The sequence below is a fragment of the Amphiprion ocellaris genome, chromosome 8 (genome assembly GCF_022539595.1).
Source record: "Amphiprion ocellaris isolate individual 3 ecotype Okinawa chromosome 8, ASM2253959v1, whole genome shotgun sequence".
Lineage (NCBI taxonomy): Eukaryota > Metazoa > Chordata > Actinopteri > Pomacentridae > Amphiprion > Amphiprion ocellaris.
The window spans coordinates 14,832,735-14,855,081 of NC_072773.1; the positions used below are offsets into that span (position 1 = coordinate 14,832,735).

Consider the following 22,347-nt stretch of genomic DNA (forward strand, 5'->3'; position numbering starts at 1 on the left):
GGACTAGATATTTGACATCCAACAGGTAAGCGATTTAAAAGAGCAATGAAACAAATTTTGTCTGTGTGTGTGTGTGTGTGTGTGTGCGTGCGTGTGTGCGTGTAAATAACCTGTCTGTTTGGCTATTGTTCAGACGTGTGGAAGTTTTAGGTGGCTTAGTATTTTTTTTTTTTTTTTTTTTTTGCCTACTTATTTCAAGAAACGGTTTGCCAGCGTCATTTAACTGCCAGTTGATGTACGAGCCAGGACATGCTGTGTCTCTGTTGATGCCTTCAGGCGCTCCTCGTAAGCCCAACTTAAGCAGATGTAATGAAACAAAAAGTGGACATATTTCAACTTTAAATCGTCAGGCCAGAATGTTATGTTTGTTTTTCTTACGTGTTCTGTTACTGCTAACGCCATACACAATAGTGGAAAAGTGGGCAAACATCACAGTGAAACCGAGACTTTTTGGTTGTGGTCTGAGTTCAGTAGCAGTACCTGAACGCAGCACAGCAGTGTACGACAGGGGGAACGGGCGCGTGAGAGAGGAGTGGGAGTGACGTCATGGCACGGTGCCCCGTCCATGTTTGGAGGAGAAGTTTGTCGACAAACTCAAGACACCATAGGTGAGGGAACAAGTAGGGTCGAGACGATAAAAGACTTAATATTTTTAGTTTGCCGCAGGGCCTGTCACATCAACGTTATTAATTGTTTTATTTAGGCTGCCGCCATCATTATCAAGTTAACGTTGCCCAAAAAAACCCGTTAACGATCACAGCGAGCGGTTATAGGTTTACGTCCCACTCACGTTCGAATTAACGGCTAATTACAGCGTCGTTCAACAGTCGTGCTGCGCCTGGAGGGGCTTTGGTTGGCTTTCGCTTGACGAAATCAATATATAGGCGCCAGATTCTTCGGAGTGACTCGCATCTTTCGACCGGTGGTCTCGTATGAACCGTGTCGAGGCAGCGACGAGGGTCGGGGGCTCCGCCAACATAGCCCGGCTTCAGGATGAGGATGCCGCGGGGAGGACGCCTGTTCCTGGCGACGTGCCTCGGCTCGCTCTTCGTTCTGGTGCTTTACTTTCAGAGCATCACCAAACCAGGTAAGACACTGCACACATTGTAGCTCTTGAAAGCAAGATATTACACTAACCATACTGTAATAGTCTCACATTTTTTATTTAATACGACAGAAACACTGCTTTAGATACAGTGCAGTCACCATTTAGCTGGTTGTCTTATTTGGTGTGAGAAATAAGATGTTCCTATCATGATTGTTAGTTTAAACGGCACATTGAATAAAAAAAATACTATAGGAATATTACAGTATGTAGATATTTCATTGTATGGATGTCGCATGGCACACTTACAAAAAAAGGTGAAAAGTGGATAATGCAGCTTAGTGACCTTGCTTGCAATTTTTAGATAACTTTCAGTATGTAAAATTTGATTGTGTGCTCCTGCTAGTTTTGTGTACACGATCATATTGACACAATTAAGAGCATTTGCACACCTGTGTGTTTGTCAGTGTGCATGTGTAAAACAGATGGCGTAATGAAAAGTGAATGAAGCGAAGTATGAATAAGCTCACTGTGAAGAGTGGAATGTTTTCAAAGCCCCCTTCCAGAGAACCCCCACATTCCTGTGCTGTAACCCTCCTCTCCTCTTCATACCTCTCCTCTCCCTTTGTTTCCTGGGCTGAGCCCGCTCTGGACACTAAAAGACAGATTGGCCCCCATGGGACTGTAGACTTCAGGGTGAAGAGACAGAAAGAGAAGTAGAGATGATTGATTTGCACTCACCGTATGTGCTGAAGCAGAATGGCATACAGGCATAGAGTAGTTTTTTGATACAGAAGAGCTGTTTTCAGTGTGGTTAGGCAAGAACAGAGAAGACAAGTGCAGAAACTAATGGTACGTTTTGGTGATATTGTGAGGGAAGAGGGGCTTCATCGTCTCAAGGTTAATTCTGCACAGCAGACTCTGGGTACTGTTTTACAACTTTGGTGAGACACATGACCAACTCATTCCAGATGTTATATTTTATGGGTCAAAGTAGGAAATCTAATGATTAAGAAATAGATAACAATTTAAAGCACCATTAGGAACAGTATAATGTAACAAAAATGATGCACACAGCTGAATTATCCCAAGAGCACTCACCAAAGCCGTAATTCACCTTTTATAGCTGTCAGTGGCAGACACACAAACCACATGTTGCCAAGCCAAGCAGCACACTTCAGCACTCTCATTGACCCCCCTCCACCCACTAGCTGTATGTACCCTTACTGCCTGATCTGTTTAGACTTGTCTGCTTTAGAGCCCCACCAGTAGCATGGCAAGCCACATGAAAGCCAGTTGGAGCCACATTAGAGAGGACTAATTCACAGGATGCACAGGGCTTCCTTAATTACTGTGTGTGTAGCTAGCCAGTGTAGGTTTGAAAACCAACACCAAAGTCTTGTGTCGTTTTGTGTTTAGTTCCTTTTTCTTTTCAGTTCTCGCTTCTGCTCAATTTTGATTTGACTGGAACACAGTGAGGTGAAACTGAGTAGAAGGAAACAGTCACTAGCATAGTACTTTACAGTGTGGACCCGTATTTCCCCTATCATTTGTAACCAGGGCATGCATTTTTAGAAACTTTCCAACCTCAATTCTTGTCTTATTTAGTTAATATCAGATTTTTACATATTTGAGATCCAGATTAATTTCTTCAAAAACCTGCTGTATGTGGATATTTCCAGTGTAAGGATAGTTACTGTGGTGGATGTTTAAGAGCAATTTCTCCCATCTAGAGATACTTAAAAGAACAATAAAATCAATTTGAGACCTCCCACCAACAACTGATATTCACCACTAATGTTGTAAACAACCAAAGGATGGTTGCTGTTCCAGTTCACATGGATCCAGTGAAATTATTGTGACCATGATGGGTTGTCAAACCCCAGACTGGTTAGTTATTCATCATAAATTACAAATACGCTAAATCTAACTATACACTAGGGACCTCTGTCAGTGAGTGTATGGGCATCTATCTGTTCTTCATGTCTTGGCAACTAATACAGTTTAAACATAGTTGGTGCACTGCTAAGGACCTGAAGAAATGTAGTGTCTGATTTGAAGGAGTTTGATACTGTGGTGGCAGTTTTGGAGTTTCTTGCACCAGGCATGTGAGCATGCAAGTGATGTTTAATCAGTGCAGAGATCCATGTTGAACATAAAAAAAAATCACCATTGTTCTATTTAGACTTTCACACAAGGCGTGTCCCGCATCTATACAAAGACACGTGTTGTTAAGCGTGTTATTTTGAAAAAACTAAACAAATCTAACAATATGTAGGAAATGGCTGCTTTGTATCAAACACGGCCTCCACTTCGGAGTCTTCATCACTTTGTTGGTATGTGTTTGCCAGCATCTGCAGATGGTACTGTATGACTACTGTTCTGTAGATGTCAACTTACTCATACTGCACAAACTCGGCGAAAAACCTGACGAATGCGATGCTGTGGACTTGTACATTTGTTGTAGGAGGTGAGTCTATGCGCTTGTGTGAGAAAAGTAGCAACATGTTGCTGCAGTCACAGAACAATGTTGCTGTGCAGGTAGTGAAGTTATTTCAGTCATCTATAACATGCTCCGAAAAGCAAAATAGTTACTGAAAGTGAATGTTGTATGTTCACTGTCAAAGAAGACAAACAAAGACTGCTACTACTGTGTTCTGCCACGCTATCTACCAAAGAAAAAGATTACTGTAGTGATGGTGGTCTTTTTTCTGGTATATGTTTTCGTGTATTTTCTTAGAGTCCAAACTGTGTCCTGGTAAAGAATTTTTACAAAGCATTTCAACAAATACTAAATGAATCTAATTCTTATGAGGCAATTACAATATGTGTTATTCACCTCCTTATCAAACAACCCTGCAACAGTTGACAGGGTTAACTGAGAATAGTGGTAGACTCACAATTTCTTAAGATACATGCCCTAGGAGGCAGGAAGACATTAAGACATAGGCATTCAGCTTGCATGACTAATGGTGCCAATGGATTCAGTGGGTGTTTGAGTACACAAATTTGCTGTACATTAGGTTGGAAACCCAGCTGAATGTGGCCTTAGAAGTGAGGTGATGCCACAGAAATGGAGACTTAGTTCTGGTAACAAGAAGCATTTGTCTAGCAAATGAACAACGGTTTCCAGTAATTTTGCATGATTTTCGATGGAGAAATTGGCAAACAGGATGACAAGGCATTGATAGTATTAGATAAGTGTCTGTGGTGTTACATCACTGGTGGTGCTGTGGTAACTCTTTCAGCTTTTTGAGTTTTGTAACCCTATGCCACTGCACAACCTTCACACTGTTCCTACTTTCTTCTTGGCTATTCTGAAAAGTTCTCTGCTCATTGCATTGTTCTCATAAAATCCTTTTTAAGATCGAGCTCTGCTTGCACTTTTCAGTAGAACAATAATGCTTGGGTGATACTCGTGCGCTGCAATCCATTCTCTGGAAAGTACTGCAGTTCAGTAAGTTGAACAGGTGCATTGTAGTTATGTTGTTTTAAAAAAAATATTGTTTTTTAGAAATACATTTTGAATATGCCATGATTAGCTCTACATGTATAGCAGTGTATATTAAGTCACACTCATACCACCACCACCAAACACACATCCACTTTCCCTACAGTGCCAAATCTGCTAATTAAACCCTCTGTTCAACACTGGGCAGGAAGAGTGTTCAATATTATTGTTGCGCTTCCATTGTCTGACTTCCTGTGGCAACACCCTTAGTTTGACAATCAGGAAAGAACTAATTAGTTAGGTCATGTCAGATGTATTGCTCTAGCAGCTTCTTAGATTCTAAGATTCACCTTCATTATCATACATAAAACTTAGCTACTTACTAATCATAAGGTCAGGGTTAAAGAGCTAGGATACCATGTGTAACATTGTACAGTGCTATAATCATGCCATTTTTTTATAGTTTTATTTGAGGACAAACAGCTAGGACTACCTTTTTTCAGATGTTGACATTTGACACACATACATACACACACACACACACAAACACACACATATATCAGGTTACTGCTGTGTCAGATATCTATGTTAATATGTGTGAATATGTGAATACCTGATTTGGCTATATTAAAATAGATTTCTTTAGATTTTGAATTCTTTGTCAACTAAAAGATAACAAAATATTAGAAGATGTCACCTTGTGGTCTGGGGAACTGTGGTGGACAGTTTCCACAGTTTTATGACATTTTATTGTGTAGATTGATCAGGACAACAATGAAAAAATGAATCAGTTCATAAAATAACTGTTGCCCTATTGGATTCATTCGTGAGGCATTTTCACAGGAAGCTCTGTTTATTCATCTAAGGTCATGAAAGCAGATTATTGCACTTCTGGGCTGTTGGCATAGTCGCAGCTGATGGTTAACCTTGGCCTCAGAAACGTTGGACTTTGGAAGCTTGTATTCATTAAACTTTTGTAAGAGCTTTTTTTTTAAACATTTTTTTTTTATCAGTGATAAATTAATTCCATCACCAACAATATAGCAAACAACAGGCTTGCAAATTGATTCCAGATGTGTGTTCCCATCACTACTTAATTGTTTGATTTCCTCTAAAAATCCTGCCTCAAGCCAGTGTAAAAACATCTTTGACATACTGATGAAATTTCCCCAACATGTGCTATTTCCAGTCAGCCTCTCTTATGAGACACATCATAATTACACCAAAAATAGAGACGAACACCCATTTTCGTTTCCCACTCAGACTGTTCTTTAATATGGTTGCATTGACTCAGCAGTGGTGCAGCACAGCGTCATTGTATGTATGAGTATTGTGGTTCATTGTGGAATGGTGATTCACAGTTTGAACAGTAGGACTTAATAACTTGGGGTAAATATCTAATTGCATTTTTCCTGACATCCTTTCCATTATTGAAATAAGATTTTAAAATAAAAATCAAATTGATACAAGTTGACCTTAAGCAGAAGCAGAACTTCACCTTGCTACAGGCTTGCTCATTTTGTACTCATAATTTCTTAACCAAAAACATTTTCTCTGTTTGTGGTGCTATTTGCTCTACATTCAGCATCACCAACTTTTCCACTTCATTTGCTAGGCAGCTGTACATGACTTCACATAGTGGATGGTTGGAAAACTTGTCTCTCTGTTTCACAGCTATGGGAGACAAAAGCAAATTGTCTGATTAATAAGCTGAACTGCCCGCGGGCACCTGAATAACATCAGTTATTCTGCTTTGCATCATGCCACTTTTTTAGGTCTTGGGGGCCCTGTCTTAACTATGTAACATAAATCTGAGCTAAGTTACAAAAAAATCTAACAGTGATGAATGATAGGTTTTTGCAGGTTGTTATGCCAGTGATGTTTCACACTGGAGCCTAGAAAAGCAGAATCTTCTCATCTGACAGTGATGGATTCCACCTCACAACTCTACGCAGAGGCAACATCTAGGCCTGCTCTGATGTGTCTTGTCCACACAAAGTCGTTTCACAATTCCCTTTTTCACCTAAACCTACTGTAGGGACACACGCTGTAATCTTTTTCATTTAACACATGTATATCTACAGACACACTTCCTTACGGCACCTGTACAGACGCATTCATACAAATACACAGTGTAATCCTTTAACTGAGAACACCACTACTTTAGGTGCATGCATGCACCCTGCCACCTATCATCTGATATTGATATCAGTGCAGTTGTTGTGACACAAACAAAGAACATCGTGATGCCTTTAAGGTCTCCCACAAAGGTGACAGCTTTTAGAGAATGCTGTACACCACATGCTACACCTGCTGGCTATTTGTTGTGCCTCAGTAAGTGGGCTGCATCAAAATTTATTATCCGTTTGTTCATGTCCCAAACATGTTGTGCCGTGTTAACCGTTTAGCCCTTCAGCTTCCTTTTCTGTAAGCCTTTAACATTGAGGAATGTTTCAGAAGAAAAACTAAACAAACAAACACACACACACACACACACACACACACACACACACACACACTGAAGAATAAGTGGATTTATGTGCAAAGACAAGAGCTGGAGGCTTGTGTCGGAAGTGCTTAAAGATGATGTTTCTTTGTCTGGTCAGACTCTGCCTCTGACCTTATTTGTTCTGTTGCAAACTAGTAGCTTTGGTAGTGAGTATCATGTTTTCTGTTGTGGTCTGGGTGTTATGTATTTGGAATATTTTCTGTGCTTTTTAGTCACCAGTAGCTGTCCACCCACAGCCGTCCCTCCATTGAGAGATAGGAGTACAATTGTCATTGTGTACTTAAGCTTTTGTGAAGCTGAGCTGTAATCTGCAATATGCTTTTATTAAATGTGTGTCAAAGGTAGGTCTATGCAAGATAAATTATAGAAACACATCACTGGGCATGGGTATCGTTAAAATCTTAACAGTACTACTGCTCTTAATGATACTTGTCGATCTGGTGCTTTATTTGTAGTCTTATATGTACTTTTTGAACTGCAGCATCTTCAGAGCAAAATTAAGATTGCTTATTTTCTCATGTGTACTGTACATTGATTAATATTCTTGAGTAGCACTCTGCAAAAGCATTGTTTCAAACTGATCACTATTGTATTTTAGAATGTGTTCATTGAAATGATGTACAATAATTATTTACAGGAAAAGAAAGCAATCTTTTGAACAAATCACTTAATAGACTCCATTGTTGTGGTCATAGGAATGATCCGAGTACTGCAGGCAGAACTTCACAGGTTTCGCTCACAACATAAAATATTAGGCATTGTGTTTTATGAAACTGCCCAGTGTTGTGTAAAAATTAAAATCTCCACCTTGAACAAATATTAAGTAAATGTCCGTACACTGTGCTGATGATACCTCTTTCACTCAAATTAATGCAGGACTTTCTAATATTGTTTTTATGTGTGTTATCAGTTTTAGTGAAGAAAACAGCTGAGGCACTTTTTCTTGAACTGAAGTGTTTGTGGTAGAAGGAGTGAAAATAAAGTAAGGCAAAGTTTGTCTGAAGCCCCCTAATTACTGAATCCCCGTTGTTCTGTGCGCTCTGAAAGTGAAACTAAAGTTTTGAACATTTCGGTTGATGCTCTGAATTTCAGGCTGAACTTATGAACACAGTCATAGTTAAATAAACAGCTTATGAATGCTTGCTTTTAATCGTTAATCCATGTTGGTATAATTTAGTTACCTGTGTGTGCGGGCTGCCAGCTTCCATAACATACTGAATGTTTCGAGAGTTTGCAGTGGTATTAAATATTCAGTCTTGTTTGTACCTTGTGCCGAACAGTGACAGCAAAATCAAGGTGTGTTTTGCTTTTTTAATAGATAGTTGCAGTAGAGACAGACAGCAAATGTGAGAACATGGAGCAAAGTTCCAAACAGCAAAGTTCTGGGAGTGGAATAGAGAACTTGGCTGCTGGGGCCATTTTTGTCCATATGCTGTGCACTCTAACCACTTAACCATTTGGTCACCACATCCATATTTAACTTTAACCATTAATGCCAGCGGTGCCTCCCTTTGTTTTTGTCCACACAGAGAACACAGCCATTTTTTCCTGAATAATCTTTTGGGACTATCATTGGACAAAATCAATCAGAGCAACCTCCAACACCTTGTCTGCCCTATATGCATGCTGTATTTATTAGAGTCTGACTGGTACTGGATTTCTTGGGCCGATAACAATTTAAGGGATTAAGAGATGCTGATGTCGATATAGTGGCAATGTATTTCTTAAATCTAGCTTGGTTCTGTATGTGCATCTGCTCAGCTGCGTACTCTACTACATGTGCTGCAAACAGTGTTGAAAGCATTGTAAATATTGGAATTAAAGCTGCTCGGCTGGATAAAGGGTGATGACACTGTTTCTAAATTACCCCAGTCATCTTTTTCTGTATTATGTTCTGTAAAAGAAAGTTTTCTTGTCATACGCCAATACTAATATGTCTGTGGCAGCCCAATATTGGCCAGTATCAGTCAACAGATATGTTGGTCTTTGTCTTTGTTGTAGTCCATCACACTGCAGCTTTTTAATGTTGAAGAGAATTGGAGAGGAGCTGCAGATATATTTCAAGTCAGCCAGAACATCAATACAAGCAGCTCTTTAAGGAAAAAATGAGATGCTTGATGTAATGACTTAATGAAATCGATTACAGTAACGTTTCTGTTTAATGTTTGACACATTTGTAAGAGGTTTGCAAGTGAACATAAGGAGGACTAAGGACCAAGATTAAAAGGAACTTTTTGCCCCACTACAAAGAATATTGGTGATCGTAAAGTCACCTCATGTTGTTGCTCTAATTACTACCATCTGCAGCTCGTGGCATGTGGATGCTGTGACACCTTAAAAGGGAGTTATGCTGAAAACAAACACAGAGAGCCTGGCAACCTTTCACTTCTGATAGCCCCACTGTCTCTCCCTGCTTTCACTTGCTGTGTTTGTGCCATCCTTTTTTATTTTTTAGTAACACGAATTACGTTCTGAGACTTTTACATACCTCAGTCCAAGTGCGGTACTTTTCTTGCAGCTCATAGAAACTTCCATTACACGGCCCTCATAAAGACAGGCCTTCTCTTCCAGCGCAATTCAGTACAATTATACCTCTTTTAAGCATATTTTAACTTTCTGATGTCACAATATCCTTTGGGCTCTGTATTGTCATTACAGAGGGGAAGAGATTTTTCAACCAAAAAGGGAAGTTCCTTCAACAGCAGACAAGGGCAGAGATTTGTCTTTGTGAAAAAAAAAAAAAAAAAAGATAAAGTAACATTAACAAGAAAAAAAAAAGGTTTGGATGTATTGGGCCCACACACAGTGAAAGCATTTTAGTGTACTTGTTAAACTTCATCACTATGCCTCTGTCAGCTGATTTGTCAGAAGATTGTGCTGTCTGTTTATAATGATCCAGACCAGTATACATGTTTAATGGAACCTTGTTTGTCAAGGAATATAACATCAGCATGAGTTCACACGCCTAATAGACTTTTAAACCGGACATACCCAGGTTTAACATGGGCCTTTGTGTATGTAATAAGACTGTAGCCTCTTCTGCTCTTCTTCAACTGTCAGCATTGTGTCACTTCCTGGTTCTGAGAGGAAATTGTGGTTTTTTGGTGCATGTGATAGAACACACAACACAGAAAAAGATGTAGTTTATGATGGTCACACTAGAGTAACTTCAGAAGTGTATGTTTACATTAACGGAGAAAGCATAGACAATGTGAGTGCAAACTTTACATGCACAACAAGTCAGCACCACTAAAGTATTGGAATTGTAATGTAATTGGAAGAGAACTTGCACACTGACATGCTGTTGTGCTGGTGAATGTGCAGTCATTGATATAAAGACTCGAAAAGTATTAGTACGGAGATTTTAACAGTTTATTATATAGGATCAGATCTACATATCAGAAAAAAAAATGTTAAAACAAAGCAAAACACTAAAGACAGTTCTTCCTTAATCAAGCTCACACATTCACACCAATATATACACTCACATATTTAGAGATTGTGTCTAGATAATACACAATCCACAGCCGTACTTGTCTGCTAACACAACGGAGAGTGTACAACCATGCTAACGTGAGGCTGTACTTATGTATAGTGGAATTATATGCTAACCTGCTCTCAATGACATTACCGTTTATCATGTTCGCCATCTTAGTTTTAGCACGTCAGTATGCTAACCGTTGCTAATTAGCACTAAACACAGTGTAGAACTGAGAGTGTTGTTAGTCTTTTAGATATTAAGTATAATAAGTATTGAACCACATCAAACTTTGATATGACAATGGTGGAAGATGAAAAGTCAGAGGATTACTAATTTGTTTAAGAAACAAGAAAACAAAAATATTACCCAACTTACTAGAAGTTTTGTAATGTCTAAGTGATAAACTCGCTCAAGCACCATGCAGTCATTTGCCAGAATAGAGTCACCAAGTGATGTTAGCTCTGCAAAGGCCGCCAATGCTCAGAAAGTACAACCTACATGCCTCATTCTCCAGATAGTAATGTGAATCCAAGTTTGACATGCTCTGTTTAGTCCAGAGAGGTAGTTAATTTTTTACTGTAACTGTTTTGGTTGCAGCTGCACATCATCTTAACTCTGTTTGTTTGCAAAGAGCTTGCTCAAACAGAGTAGTTTCTAATGCTGAAAAAAGTGGTCTCAACATACAATAGATACTACTACTACTACTACTTAACTACTTTTTTCTCATTTGCTTTATGTAAACAATCTGCAGTTCAGCCAAATTACCTCTGATAAATGATGTAATTTTTGTGATTTAAAGAACAAAAAACAAAACATGCCTTTCTTAATGCAGGTACAGGTTTTGGGTTTCAGAGAGTTAAAATGCATTTTAAATGTGGCTTTGAATTGATATAACATAGTGAAACAAGGTGTTTTAGAAAATGCCACTGCTTTTATCAGCATACAAATTAATAAATTCAAGTGGCAGTGCTTGTATTATCATTATCATTATTAACACCGAAAGCCTCTTAAGAATGCTAAATTAAGAAAATTTACAGTTAGGCACGCGTAAAACAGAAGCCAATTGACTTTTAGAGGCTTGAGTATAAAAGTGTAGAGTGACCAGTTTGTAAGGGTACACACTCATGGAATGTTTAAATTATTACATTGTGGCTTGCCTTAAACAAGTTCCAACACTTTACAGTATTTTCAGGTTTTAGGGCAAATTATAGCATACTCTGTATTGAATTTTCATCTGTGCTTCAAATGTAGTCTTTCCTTTTCCCCTGTCTTCCCCAGATGATATCAGCAACAGTGAAATACACGACTCTTTTCCATCATATAGTGTTTATACTTGAAAACAGGCAATACGCCATTAATATGAGTAGAACCTCCACAAATGTCTTCTGACCTACTTTCCATTTTCCTGAGGAAGCGTCTTGGGTTTGCTGAGGGCTTGTCTGCTTAAGATTTGAACTGTAGTGTTGTAGACTGAGAGCCCAGACACCTCATTCATTATATTTAGTGATACCTGGAACTCAGACTGTCTGATTTTGAGACTTGCATTTCCTTCCTCTCTTCCCTCCTCTCTTCCTCCCTCCCTCCCCCCGCCTTTTTTAAATTTTGACAGGATGGGTTTTGTATTTACTCAGAAAAGCTTCCAACATAGCCCAGCAAGACTTAGATTTCTATCTTTGCATATTGGAATGATGTGGCACAGATTGACCCAGAGGAAGTCGGAAGGATTTTGATGATTCATGTGAGCTCACGCAGAGAGGAGGGACAGGGAGATTGTGTATCACCACAGTCTGTCTCACTGTCTATCTCAGATCCTCTTATACTACATGTCTATGACAGAACACATTTGCTGTAGTTGTTCCCCTTTTTGTGTTTTCTGCTTCCTCAAAATGCACTTGTGATTTGCAGCTTGATTATAGTCTGGAACAACTATAGTGAACAATAGTTGGTATGTTTGTTGTAATACTAGAGTCCCAAGTCTGCATATCAAAGCAGTTAAACTTCTATTTTATTTGCTTCAAGTGAACTCAGCATAAAGAACAGTCACAGTGGGAGGGAAACAGCCTCTGTCTCCGTCTGGATTCCATACTGGCACAGCATAACCCTTCACCTTGCTTTTTATTGGTGGCTGATATTCTTTCCATATGATGGTATGGAGTTTTTTCATCATTCTGTAGGCCTATTGGAATAGTTTCCCTCAAGCTAATGTACATAAAGCACATTCCCTACATGTCTGCGCCTCTGTCTCACTTCAGCTTTGTGAAAGATGTAAAGCAGCTCTCTGAATTGTTTAGCCACGTTTGCAAAACAGATCACTCTTCTCACTCCAACTAATACCATCAGTTGCAGACCCAAACACCAACTGTCATCAGGAATGGATGGGAACAGGAGAAGGGAGGGGGTGGCAGTAGGGAGAAGGAAGGAAAAGGCAAATATGTTTATTGAGGTTGCAGGAGGGAGGAGGGATGATAACAAGGTCCCCATCCAGATATTTAAACTTTTGACTAGCTACAGCAGGTCTGTCATTACAAATCATAATATACAGCCAAGCATTGTTCAAAACCACAGCTAATTAGCTTGCACTAATTCATTGTTTGGTTGGGTAATGTTGGGGAATTGGTCGTGGGTGTTCTCCAGATATACTGTGGATAGGTAACTACCTTTCTAAATGGTAAAAGTCAAATCAGAAAGAACAGTTTAGAGAACAAAATGCTGAGGGAAGACAGACCTAAAGAGAAGCGCAAATTATGTAAGACTTACAGAGTTTGGAAGGACACACTGTTCCTATGGAATCTGTAAATGAAAAGAGGAAAGATTTTTTGTCAAAGAGGGATCACGTCATGACTAAATCAGACCAGAAGAGGGGTGGAAAGTTGGCTCTGAATGACCTTGCCTATAACTCCATTTGGACATCTTTACAGTGTAATTTAACCCTCTGTGCAAATACATGACACGTTGTAAGCAGTGTTTCTCATTTGTGTCCTACATACAGACTTATTAAAAATAACAGTAAAGTGGTTAAACCTAAATCAGTGGTGGCAAAGTCAACACAGCAGTTACACGGAAAAGCCATTGGACGTGCTGACATAACATACAACATGTAATAGATTTACTGCGTTGTTACCACTTTATCATAAATCCTGTGAAAACGTATAAAAATGAAATGGAACATGAGATCGTAAAGAGAACACAGAATTTTCTAGATGTGTATTACATTTAATGGTCTTTGTTGAGTAATGTGGATTTTGATCATTTCCCTGTTTTAACTGTAGAACCTAGTTTGAAGACTGGTAGCAGACCAAGGAAAACCAGAAGTCCGCTGCAGACCCTCTACAATGGAGACCAAGTAAGGGCAAAAGCACACTCACACATAGCTGCATAGTTAAAGACAAGATACCTTGTAATCTTTGCAGAATTCACTTTCACTTTTATTATTAGATCTAAATTTGCCCTTCAGCAATAATTTTGGTGCCTATGGACTAGTGCTGGGCGATATGACGATACATATCGTGAGAACGATAGAAAAGTGTCTATCGTGCCATTTCTCTTCTATCGTTTCTATCGTTTCTAACCTAATTCTATCAATTATTACAGCAAATTTATCATTAAATAGCCTGCGACGATTGTATTAGTGTTTTCTTGTCACCATACATACTCTAAGTTTATATACGTGAAAATAAGGTAGACTAAAAAAGAGATTTTTCACAAAGAAACTCCGTCTTGTGGTTTTTGCGACATGACGCTGCTTTACGTTCTTTGATTCTCACGCGGGTTAGCGACATGCTTTACGTTACTTAACTCATGAGTGCTGAGCGATGGACGTGCAACAGGTAGGGCTGGCCCGAATAGCAGTTTCTGGGCTCCGGATATTCAGTCCCCTCCTTAACGTCCGGGGGGGGGGGGGGGGGGGGGGGGGGGGGATTTGACGGACGGACGGACGAAGGAATGACTTGAATATTCGGTTCGGTCCGTGAGGTCAGAGGCGGTGAGCTAATCGAGGAAAGAGCCGAATTTTCGGCTCGATTCATAACGCCCGACGGGGGGTGGGGGTGGAGGTAGGAGGGGGCGAATATTCGGATCTCAAAATAAATATCCGCATACCACCATGGGGATCGAATATTCGGATCCAGCCCTGGCAACAGGTTAAAGTTTCATGGAGAAAAGTAAGCAATGAAATTTTTGTCAAACTTTTCAGCGAATAACTGAAAACATACTTTGTTGTGGTATATCGTCATATATATCGTTATCATGATATAAAATAATCTATATCGTGATATATGATTTTTTCCATATCGCCCAGCACTACTGTGGACACCGCCTGCTGCACTCAGTCAGGCTTATGCAGGTCAACTCCATATTTACTTAAAAGTCTACTTTAAAATTTTGGGAAAACACGTACTTGCTTTCCTGCTAAGATGCCACTCATATCTTAACAGTAAATGTGGAGCTATAGCTAACAGCCAGCTAGCTTGACTTGAGGGCAAACAGTTAGCCTTGCTCTGTCCAAATATCCAAAATTCACCAACCAGAATTCTCTGCAGACATGCACACACAAAGATGCCTTCCAGAATCTTGCCTTTGATCTATGACATTATACATTCATTTTCTGATGTTACCCAGCAACAAAAGTCCCATTCCCAAGCAGCCCAAGGCCAATCTGAAGAGCACAAGAACCCCCCGAAAAACAACCACTACTCATCTGATCTGCTTCAGACTAACCTCAGCACTTCTTCGACTCCCCAGCAATACACCCGCCCAGTTTGAAGCAAATCGAAGGCACAGTTATCGAACTAAGCAAAGAACAGATACATACGCCAGAGATTCCTTGATTTATTAATGAAATACCTCGTTTGTTTCATCTCTGCAATAAACAAAGTATAAAATAGATGATTTGTGGTTTCAGCTCAGGCTAATCAACTAAAAGCTTGCTCTTGCAGACATTAGAATGGTGTCAGTATTCTTACTGAGCTGTAGATAGACATGTTCCCTAAAATGTCAACCCTGTTGTGCTTTAGTCATGCAGTTAAGAGGCTAAGTTAAATAAGGCAGTCTAATGTCAGATTTAATTCAGTTAAAACCCAGTATTTTAACTACCTGGGCAGACGAGAGACACATACAGAACTTTTAAATATCAGACACATCGGTGTGAACTACGAAAATGCTTAGTCGCGCTTGACAGTCGCATGTATGATTATTGTGATCGCACTTTGGAGACCCGCTGTGGCACAGATGAAAAAAATCCAACAACCAATTTTTTTGTTTTGTTTTATTGAGGAAATTGCAAAATTTTGTGCACGTCATTGAAAGAGCCAAAAGTTCTAAAAAGTGTTTTTGTTTATGCTTCATTTTCCCTCTACTACCCCTTCGGTCCCTGTTTCATTCCTGCATGGTCCTCATCTCAAGCAGCTGGAGCTGTTGGCAGCTCAGAGGTCCCTCCAAGGCCGCAGGGAGCTGCTGGAGCAAGCGTGTCTGAGCCACACGAGGAAGCGTCGGGTGCTTTCACCTGAGGATCTCAAACACCTCATTGTGGATGACAAACACAGCCTTATTTACTGCTACGTACCCAAGGTTGGTTACCATGAGATTCATCGGTGCAGCTGAAATTCTAGTCCGGAGATTTCAGGCTGAGAGGGAGGGTTGGGATGGGGACCAGTGGGGTAAGATACTTCATCGGCCTGAAAGACACAGGTGCATACCAGTGTTCCAAAAACAACAATTTGTTAATGGAATGTTGTCTAAACTTTAGCAGTCCTCTGAGTTGTAGCTAAGCCAACTCTGAACACACAGGCATGGTACACATGTTGTACATGTGCATATAGGTACACAGTGTTACTTAGACTTTCCAATGATCATTTTCCCAGATGTCAATGCAGTAAACATCCATAAATCCACTTAGAAAGCATAAAAAATTCTATCAAAAACAAATTTGCCTTCAGTATGAAAGTAATCTGGTGTAATCATGTCTGCGTATCTCTCTGTCTTTTGACTTCCAGGTAGCCTGCACCAACTGGAAGCGTGTCCTCATGGTCCTCACCAGTGATGGCCGCTACACCGACCCCCTTGCCATCCCTGCCAACGAGGCCCACGTCGCAGGTAACCTCCGCACTCTTTCAGAGTTTTCAGTCCCAGAGATCAACAAACGCCTCCGCAGCTACCTCAAGTTCATCTTTGTGCGGGAGCCTTTTGAGCGCCTGGTGTCAGCCTATAGGAACAAGTTCACGCGTAGCTACAACACCGCGTTCCATAAGCGCTACGGAACCAAGATCATCCGTCGGCACCGGCCTGACCCCGATCCTGAAGCTCTGGAGCAAGGAAACGACGTGTCTTTCCACGAGTTTGTTCAGTATCTCGTGGACCCTCGGACACAACGGGAGGAACCTTTCAATGAGCATTGGGAGCGGGTGCACTCCCTCTGCCATCCCTGTGTGATCCACTATGACGTAGTGGGGAAGTACGAGACTCTGGAGCCAGATGCTCAAGCTGTGCTCAGGTTAGCCGGAGTGGAGGAGACACTTCAGTTTCCAACATCTGGCAAGAGCACCAGGACTGATGGCAACATGGCAGCACGCTTCTTTAAGCACATCAGCCCTTTCTATCAGAAGAAACTGTTCAATCTGTATCGAATGGACTTCTTGCTCTTCAACTACTCCACACCAGAGTATCTCAGGACTCGATGAGGAGCAGAGAGGAGTGGACTGACATCAATTTTAAGTTGACTTTACAATTTTGCACTTTTTGGTTGCCATGGACTTTGTATGCCTGTCCCTGCCTATCACAAGCACATACTGTTACTACAACTCACCAGCAAAAAGTAACAGGGAGAGTGACTTGATTTGCTGGTTTCAATGAGAGGGACTTTGTAAAAGAAACCGAAAATCAAAAGAACACAGTGTGTGCTGTAATCTGCCAAGCATCTGTCACATTTGTTGGTTTCCATTCTGAGAACGGTACATTGTTTTGATGTTGAGCAGAACAGAATGGAGATTGTGCTGATACATTAACCATCAGTACAAACCAATCTTTTTTTTATTTATTTCCATTTCTCACTTTGTCAAATCGAGCAAACCTCACTTTGACTTTTAATTTTAAGTTGTTGAGCTGGTAAATATGCCTTGCCAGTGTTCATGCAGTGCCCACTACAGTGAAAATTCTCCTGTGACTTGTTTTCTTTCTTCTGAAGACTAATGAGCCTTAAATAAAAGTCACACTTCAGAGGAGCAGGTTCTCTTCTCACAGGTGAAAGTGCTGACTGTGAAACCGAAGACAGCAGATTGTGTCAAAGCACCTACAGAACAGTATCTCTGGAAGGCCTTTATTTATGTCATTGCATAAAGTATTTATTGTTATAGAAAGGATTTGGGTTCTTGATTTTGTGAAAATGAATTTTATTTGGAAGAATGAGGCTTTCTTCTCTCAGAGCGAATATTTGCTTCATGGAAAGTTCCTTGCTGTCTCTGCTTTTGCACATAAACTGAAGCCAAATCGAAAAATCTTCTGAGCAACTCTAAACTATCATATCCACCCTCTGATCCAAAACTACACCCAAAACTCATCTAATTTGTCACAGCTCTTGTGTCTTACACAAATATCAGAGTTATTTTCAGGGAAGCCTGCAGTCTCTCCCTCATTCCAGTAAAAAACTTGTTGCCATCTCTCATCTATCGCGGTCTGTATTTAGCTCTGGGCAGGTAGGCTGAACAAACAACCACATAGCTGTGGTCGGGGCTGGGACCAGCCCAGCTCTACCCCTGGTCAGTGCTCCCCTTGTTAGCTTGAATGCAGACACATGAAGGGTTAATCCACCGACAGTCATCTGCACTGCAGGGCCTTGTTCAGCAAATGTGTCAGAATTTATGGTAAAAAAAAAAAATGGGGCTAGGAAAATGCTTATTAATGGCCTGCACTGTCTTCTCTCTAAAGGGAAAATCCAACAATTTTACACATCAAAGTCTGTTCCACTCTTGGTGGAGTATGTCTGAATGTGTGAAAAAAGTTAGATAAAGCTGTTTTAGTGCAAGGTTATTAGCTGCTGCTACCATAACATATCTGAATATCCAATCTGTATGTGGTTGAGTTGCATTACATGTAAGATGGACGCCAAGCTTTGACGAGGAAGAAGAATGTTTGGTGTAAAAAGGATGATATATCTGGTTCTCCTGGTTCTCTCTGGTTGCATCAGTATTTATACTTGTTTTAAACCCTCTGAACCCCAAACTCCTGTCACTGTTCTACTCACCGTGGACTCATTTTTTACTACGTTATGAAGTCCTGCACCTCTGTGGAAACTGCACAACAGCTAGAAACAGAGACGACTGTGTCTTTTGCACATTATGATGTAGTTAAGTGCCACAAATCATAAAAAAAGGAAAACCAGAATGGAAAATTTTTATGTATTTTTAAAACTTGATAACCACAAGTGTTAAGAATACTGTTAAAATGATGACTCTACATACTAGATATTTTATTAGTTACATTTTTAATTTGTTTCCAAATTTGTCTCCATCTGCTTTGTGTAAATACAACCTGCAGTTAAGTCAAAAGGTCTCCAGATTTTTGTCATGCGACTGTTGGTCATAGCTGAGTGACTAGTGGCTGTATGGTTGCTTTAATTTTTAGTTTTTTACAGAATATGGTCCAAATGAGTTCTTCAGCAAGTCTGTAAATGAGGCTTATTAAAATAAAATGATTTGAAGTTTGAAGTTTTCCAACCAAATTGCACATCACAGATAAATAGTTCAAGGATTGTTGGAAAGTTAAAAATCTGAAAATTCACTTTGTTTTTACATTTTTCATTGTAATAAACAGTGGTGTTTTGGTGATGTTTTTTGAAGACAGCATGTCTTTCCAACCCCTGGTGGGCATTGGCGTTCAGAGGGTTGGACTGTGGCACTGTAGGAACGCAAGACTGGATCAGTGGAGTTTTATTTCTATAAACAAGGGCTAATATCCAATAGGTTTATAGCATTTCACTTGAAACTGTTAAATTTGCCTGTGCGTTTGCAAAAGCAATATTTTTTTTAAGAAGAGTAAACTGCTCTACCCTATTTTGTATAGTTTGAAGATTCACTTGTTTCTGTACCAGTGAATAGGAACACATTGGAAGAAAGAATTGGTTCATAATATTGACTTGAAATGAGTTGCCAAAAAACAACAACAAAAAACTATTTCTACAGTGTTTAACATCCTCATTGCTGCAGTGCCAACTGTCAGAATGCCACATCATCTGGTGAGATCAAACATTGGCTTTTGATGATGTTGCCTAGCAACTTAGGCTTTGTCCACGATCATCCTAAGGCCTGCTAAGGACACTGCTGTGAAAGTGTAGCAGAAAACAACTTTTAGGTTAAATATGGGGACCACTCATCCACATGGGGATTCCTTCTTTTGTAAAATCTTGCTTTTGACGTATGACATCCTTTGACATCATTTGCCTTTGGTAGCATTGCCTAGCGACAGGGACTCCACTTACAGCCCGCCAAAGGCCTGGCTAAGGATCCCATAAATACCAGAAAAGCAGGCGTCACTCTTTACCCAGATGGATTCCCAGCAATAAACCTAAGAAGTCTGAATATTAGATGAACAGCTTTCAAGAAGAGCAAAAGACAGACACACAGACAATTAAAAAAAAAAAAAAAAAAGTTATTTTTAGTGAGATTACCTCAGACATTTTTTGGGACTTGATAATCCAGCACAAAGTAGTAGTTAAACAGAGACAGTGTTTAATCAATGGGCTTGTAACTTGTAATTATACCTGAACTTTAATAATCGGTGCCAGTGCCACTGAAATGAAACTTAACAAATTTGATACCAAAAGTAATAAATCGATCAAATAAATAGCTCAAAATGTTCGTCATGTCTTCTTGTTGATACAGTAATTTTGAGTTCTTTTGTTCAGAAATAAAATGAATAGATGGATGTTGATGACCTTGACAGTTTGGGCGAAAACTTTCGCCTTCTTCAGAAGCGTCTCACTGACAGCTTGTGACGTGTCAGCCGGCAGATTTTATGTCTGAACAAAAGAACTCAAAATTAGTCGATCAACTAAATATATTTCAACATAAAGTATTTTATTTTTTGTTAAAAAAAAAAAAAAAAAAAAAAAAAACAGCATTGTGCAGACACACATACATTGTATTTTAAGAGATGGAATGATGGATGACAGCCTACAGATGTTACAAGCAGCATCCAGCTCACATTGTTAACTAGTGCTACATTAGCCTAAACAAGCTTACATTAGCCGTCGTAAACATTGTTTGTGGAGTGTTGCTGCAGAAGATGCAGCTGTTTACAAACAGCAACAGGAACACTTCAGGTTTTGAACATTTTGACGACATGTTGTTAATATAAAGTAACAACAGAGAAGTTTGAACTTGCACAGATGTGGATGTCCGTGTTTGAGCTGCTTCCATCAGTTTGAGCTGTTTTGTTTAAAATGCTCGGTGAGACGGTTTGACTCAAACAGGATCCACGCGACTGTGGTTCTTTTATGTCTGCTGCTGCTCTTGTCGCTGCCACCAAACATTTTTATTGTCCAGTATTTATTGTACCAACTGAATCTGTGGTACCTGCAGCACAGTCGAGAAACAAGTACCATCACATGCTCAGAATATGGCCTTTTGATTCTCATGACATTGTTGCTTTTAACACGTAACTCAGAGTCTTTTGGTCAGAAAAGAGCAGGTCAACTGAACTGAAAAATGAGCATTTTATATTCCATATAAAGTATTGCCCAAACCAGACACTTATTTATTGTGTATTTAGTTTTATTTATTGACAAAATTTTCGTCATCAGGTCAAACCCATGTAGCAATAATGTATAATTACACTCTGTCTTGTTATTCCCTACTGTACATCCCCAGTTTTTTTGAGTCTACTCAGTCTTATCCTCTGCTCAGGACAACTCGAGGCTACACTGTTTATCATATCACAGATGAATTTACAGCTGGAATTAATCTGGACCTGACATGTCTTTGTTAGCAGGGTTAGAATCTACCACAAAACAACAGAAGGCTACATTTCCATTGAAAAAAACATGTCCTGCAGTCAAGATTACAGTTTTGCTCTGAAAATGTACCCAGTGGTGCTTGTACCTGTCAAGACAAGTTTGTAGGAGTCAGTTAAATTTCATCTCTTCGTCTTTAAGATTGCTTTTGTAAAATGTTTAATTTTTGGTGAGACAGGCCCTAGCTGGCCCCCTGTGCAGACAAAACATATGCAATATCAGTGCGTTAGTGTGTTAAGAGCTGTGTCTTTATACATGACTTCATTCAAGCCTTAAATTTTGTGCCATATGTTTTTATTTTTCTGTTTGCAGCCATGGAATACAGGGTGTTCATTTTAATGCTTCCCTGTGTAGCAGCGTGTAATTTAAGCCATAATTTGCAAGAAGCTGTGACTTGCCAGACGCCGATCACACCCTTTGTTTTTCCTCCCTTCTGGCTCAATGACATACTGCACAAAATACATGTTTTACCTTATAATTTTGTGGAAAATACAAAACCCAGAACAATGAGTTGCTTCTTCGTTGAAAGGGATTCAACATACTAAACCTTCATCTCAGATGCCCAGACGTTGCTGTGTAGGACGCAGCTAGCCACAGATCTTCAACCCTTTTCTGTAGAAATGTTCTTTTAGCAACATCTGTGGCTTGGGGAGTCATTGTGAAATTGTGAACAGAGCACAGTCTGAAATGATATCTAATGCACTTGTGCCACAAAACTGTGAATGTGATAACTGAAGTGCACTTGCTGACGTGATGATGATTGACTGGTTACCTTGAAGTGTCAACAAATACAGACTCCCAACAGCAGCACTGAGTGTGTGTGTTTCATTTTTTGTTCTTTTCTCATTACAGACACATATCA

The 22,347-nt window shown here is 39.8% G+C and overlaps 1 protein-coding gene across 2 annotated transcripts; it reads left to right on the forward strand.

Annotated features, from left to right (window-relative positions):
- Nucleotides 1–521: 521 nt before the first annotated feature.
- LOC111580724 (carbohydrate sulfotransferase 11-like) lies at nt 522–22,292 on the forward strand. Of its 2 annotated transcripts, none has more exons than XM_023288591.3 (4): nt 522–1,087; nt 13,756–13,829; nt 15,890–16,051; nt 16,477–22,292. In XM_023288591.3, exons 1-4 carry the CDS (start codon nt 994–996, stop codon nt 17,158–17,160), a joined length of 1,014 nt encoding a protein of 337 aa, XP_023144359.1. In that variant the 5' UTR covers nt 522–993; the 3' UTR covers nt 17,161–22,292. The 2 variants fall into 2 exon arrangements, with proteins under 2 accessions (XP_023144359.1, XP_023144357.1); XM_023288589.3 differs by having other exon boundaries at nt 524–1,087; nt 15,887–16,051.
- The last annotated feature ends 55 nt before the right edge of the window (nt 22,293–22,347 follow it).

Bases quoted from the DNA above. Each gene is read 5' to 3' on its own strand.
- LOC111580724 (XM_023288589.3), top strand. From the start codon at position 994: ATGAGGATGCCGCGGGGAGGACGCCTGTTCCTGGCGACGTGCCTCGGC. The intron at 1,088-13,755 runs GTAAGACACTGC...TTTTAACTGTAG, and splicing joins TCAGAGCATCACCAAACCAG to AACCTAGTTTGAAGACTGGT. The intron at 13,830-15,886 runs GTAAGGGCAAAA...CCTCATCTCAAG, and splicing joins CCCTCTACAATGGAGACCAA to CAGCTGGAGCTGTTGGCAGC.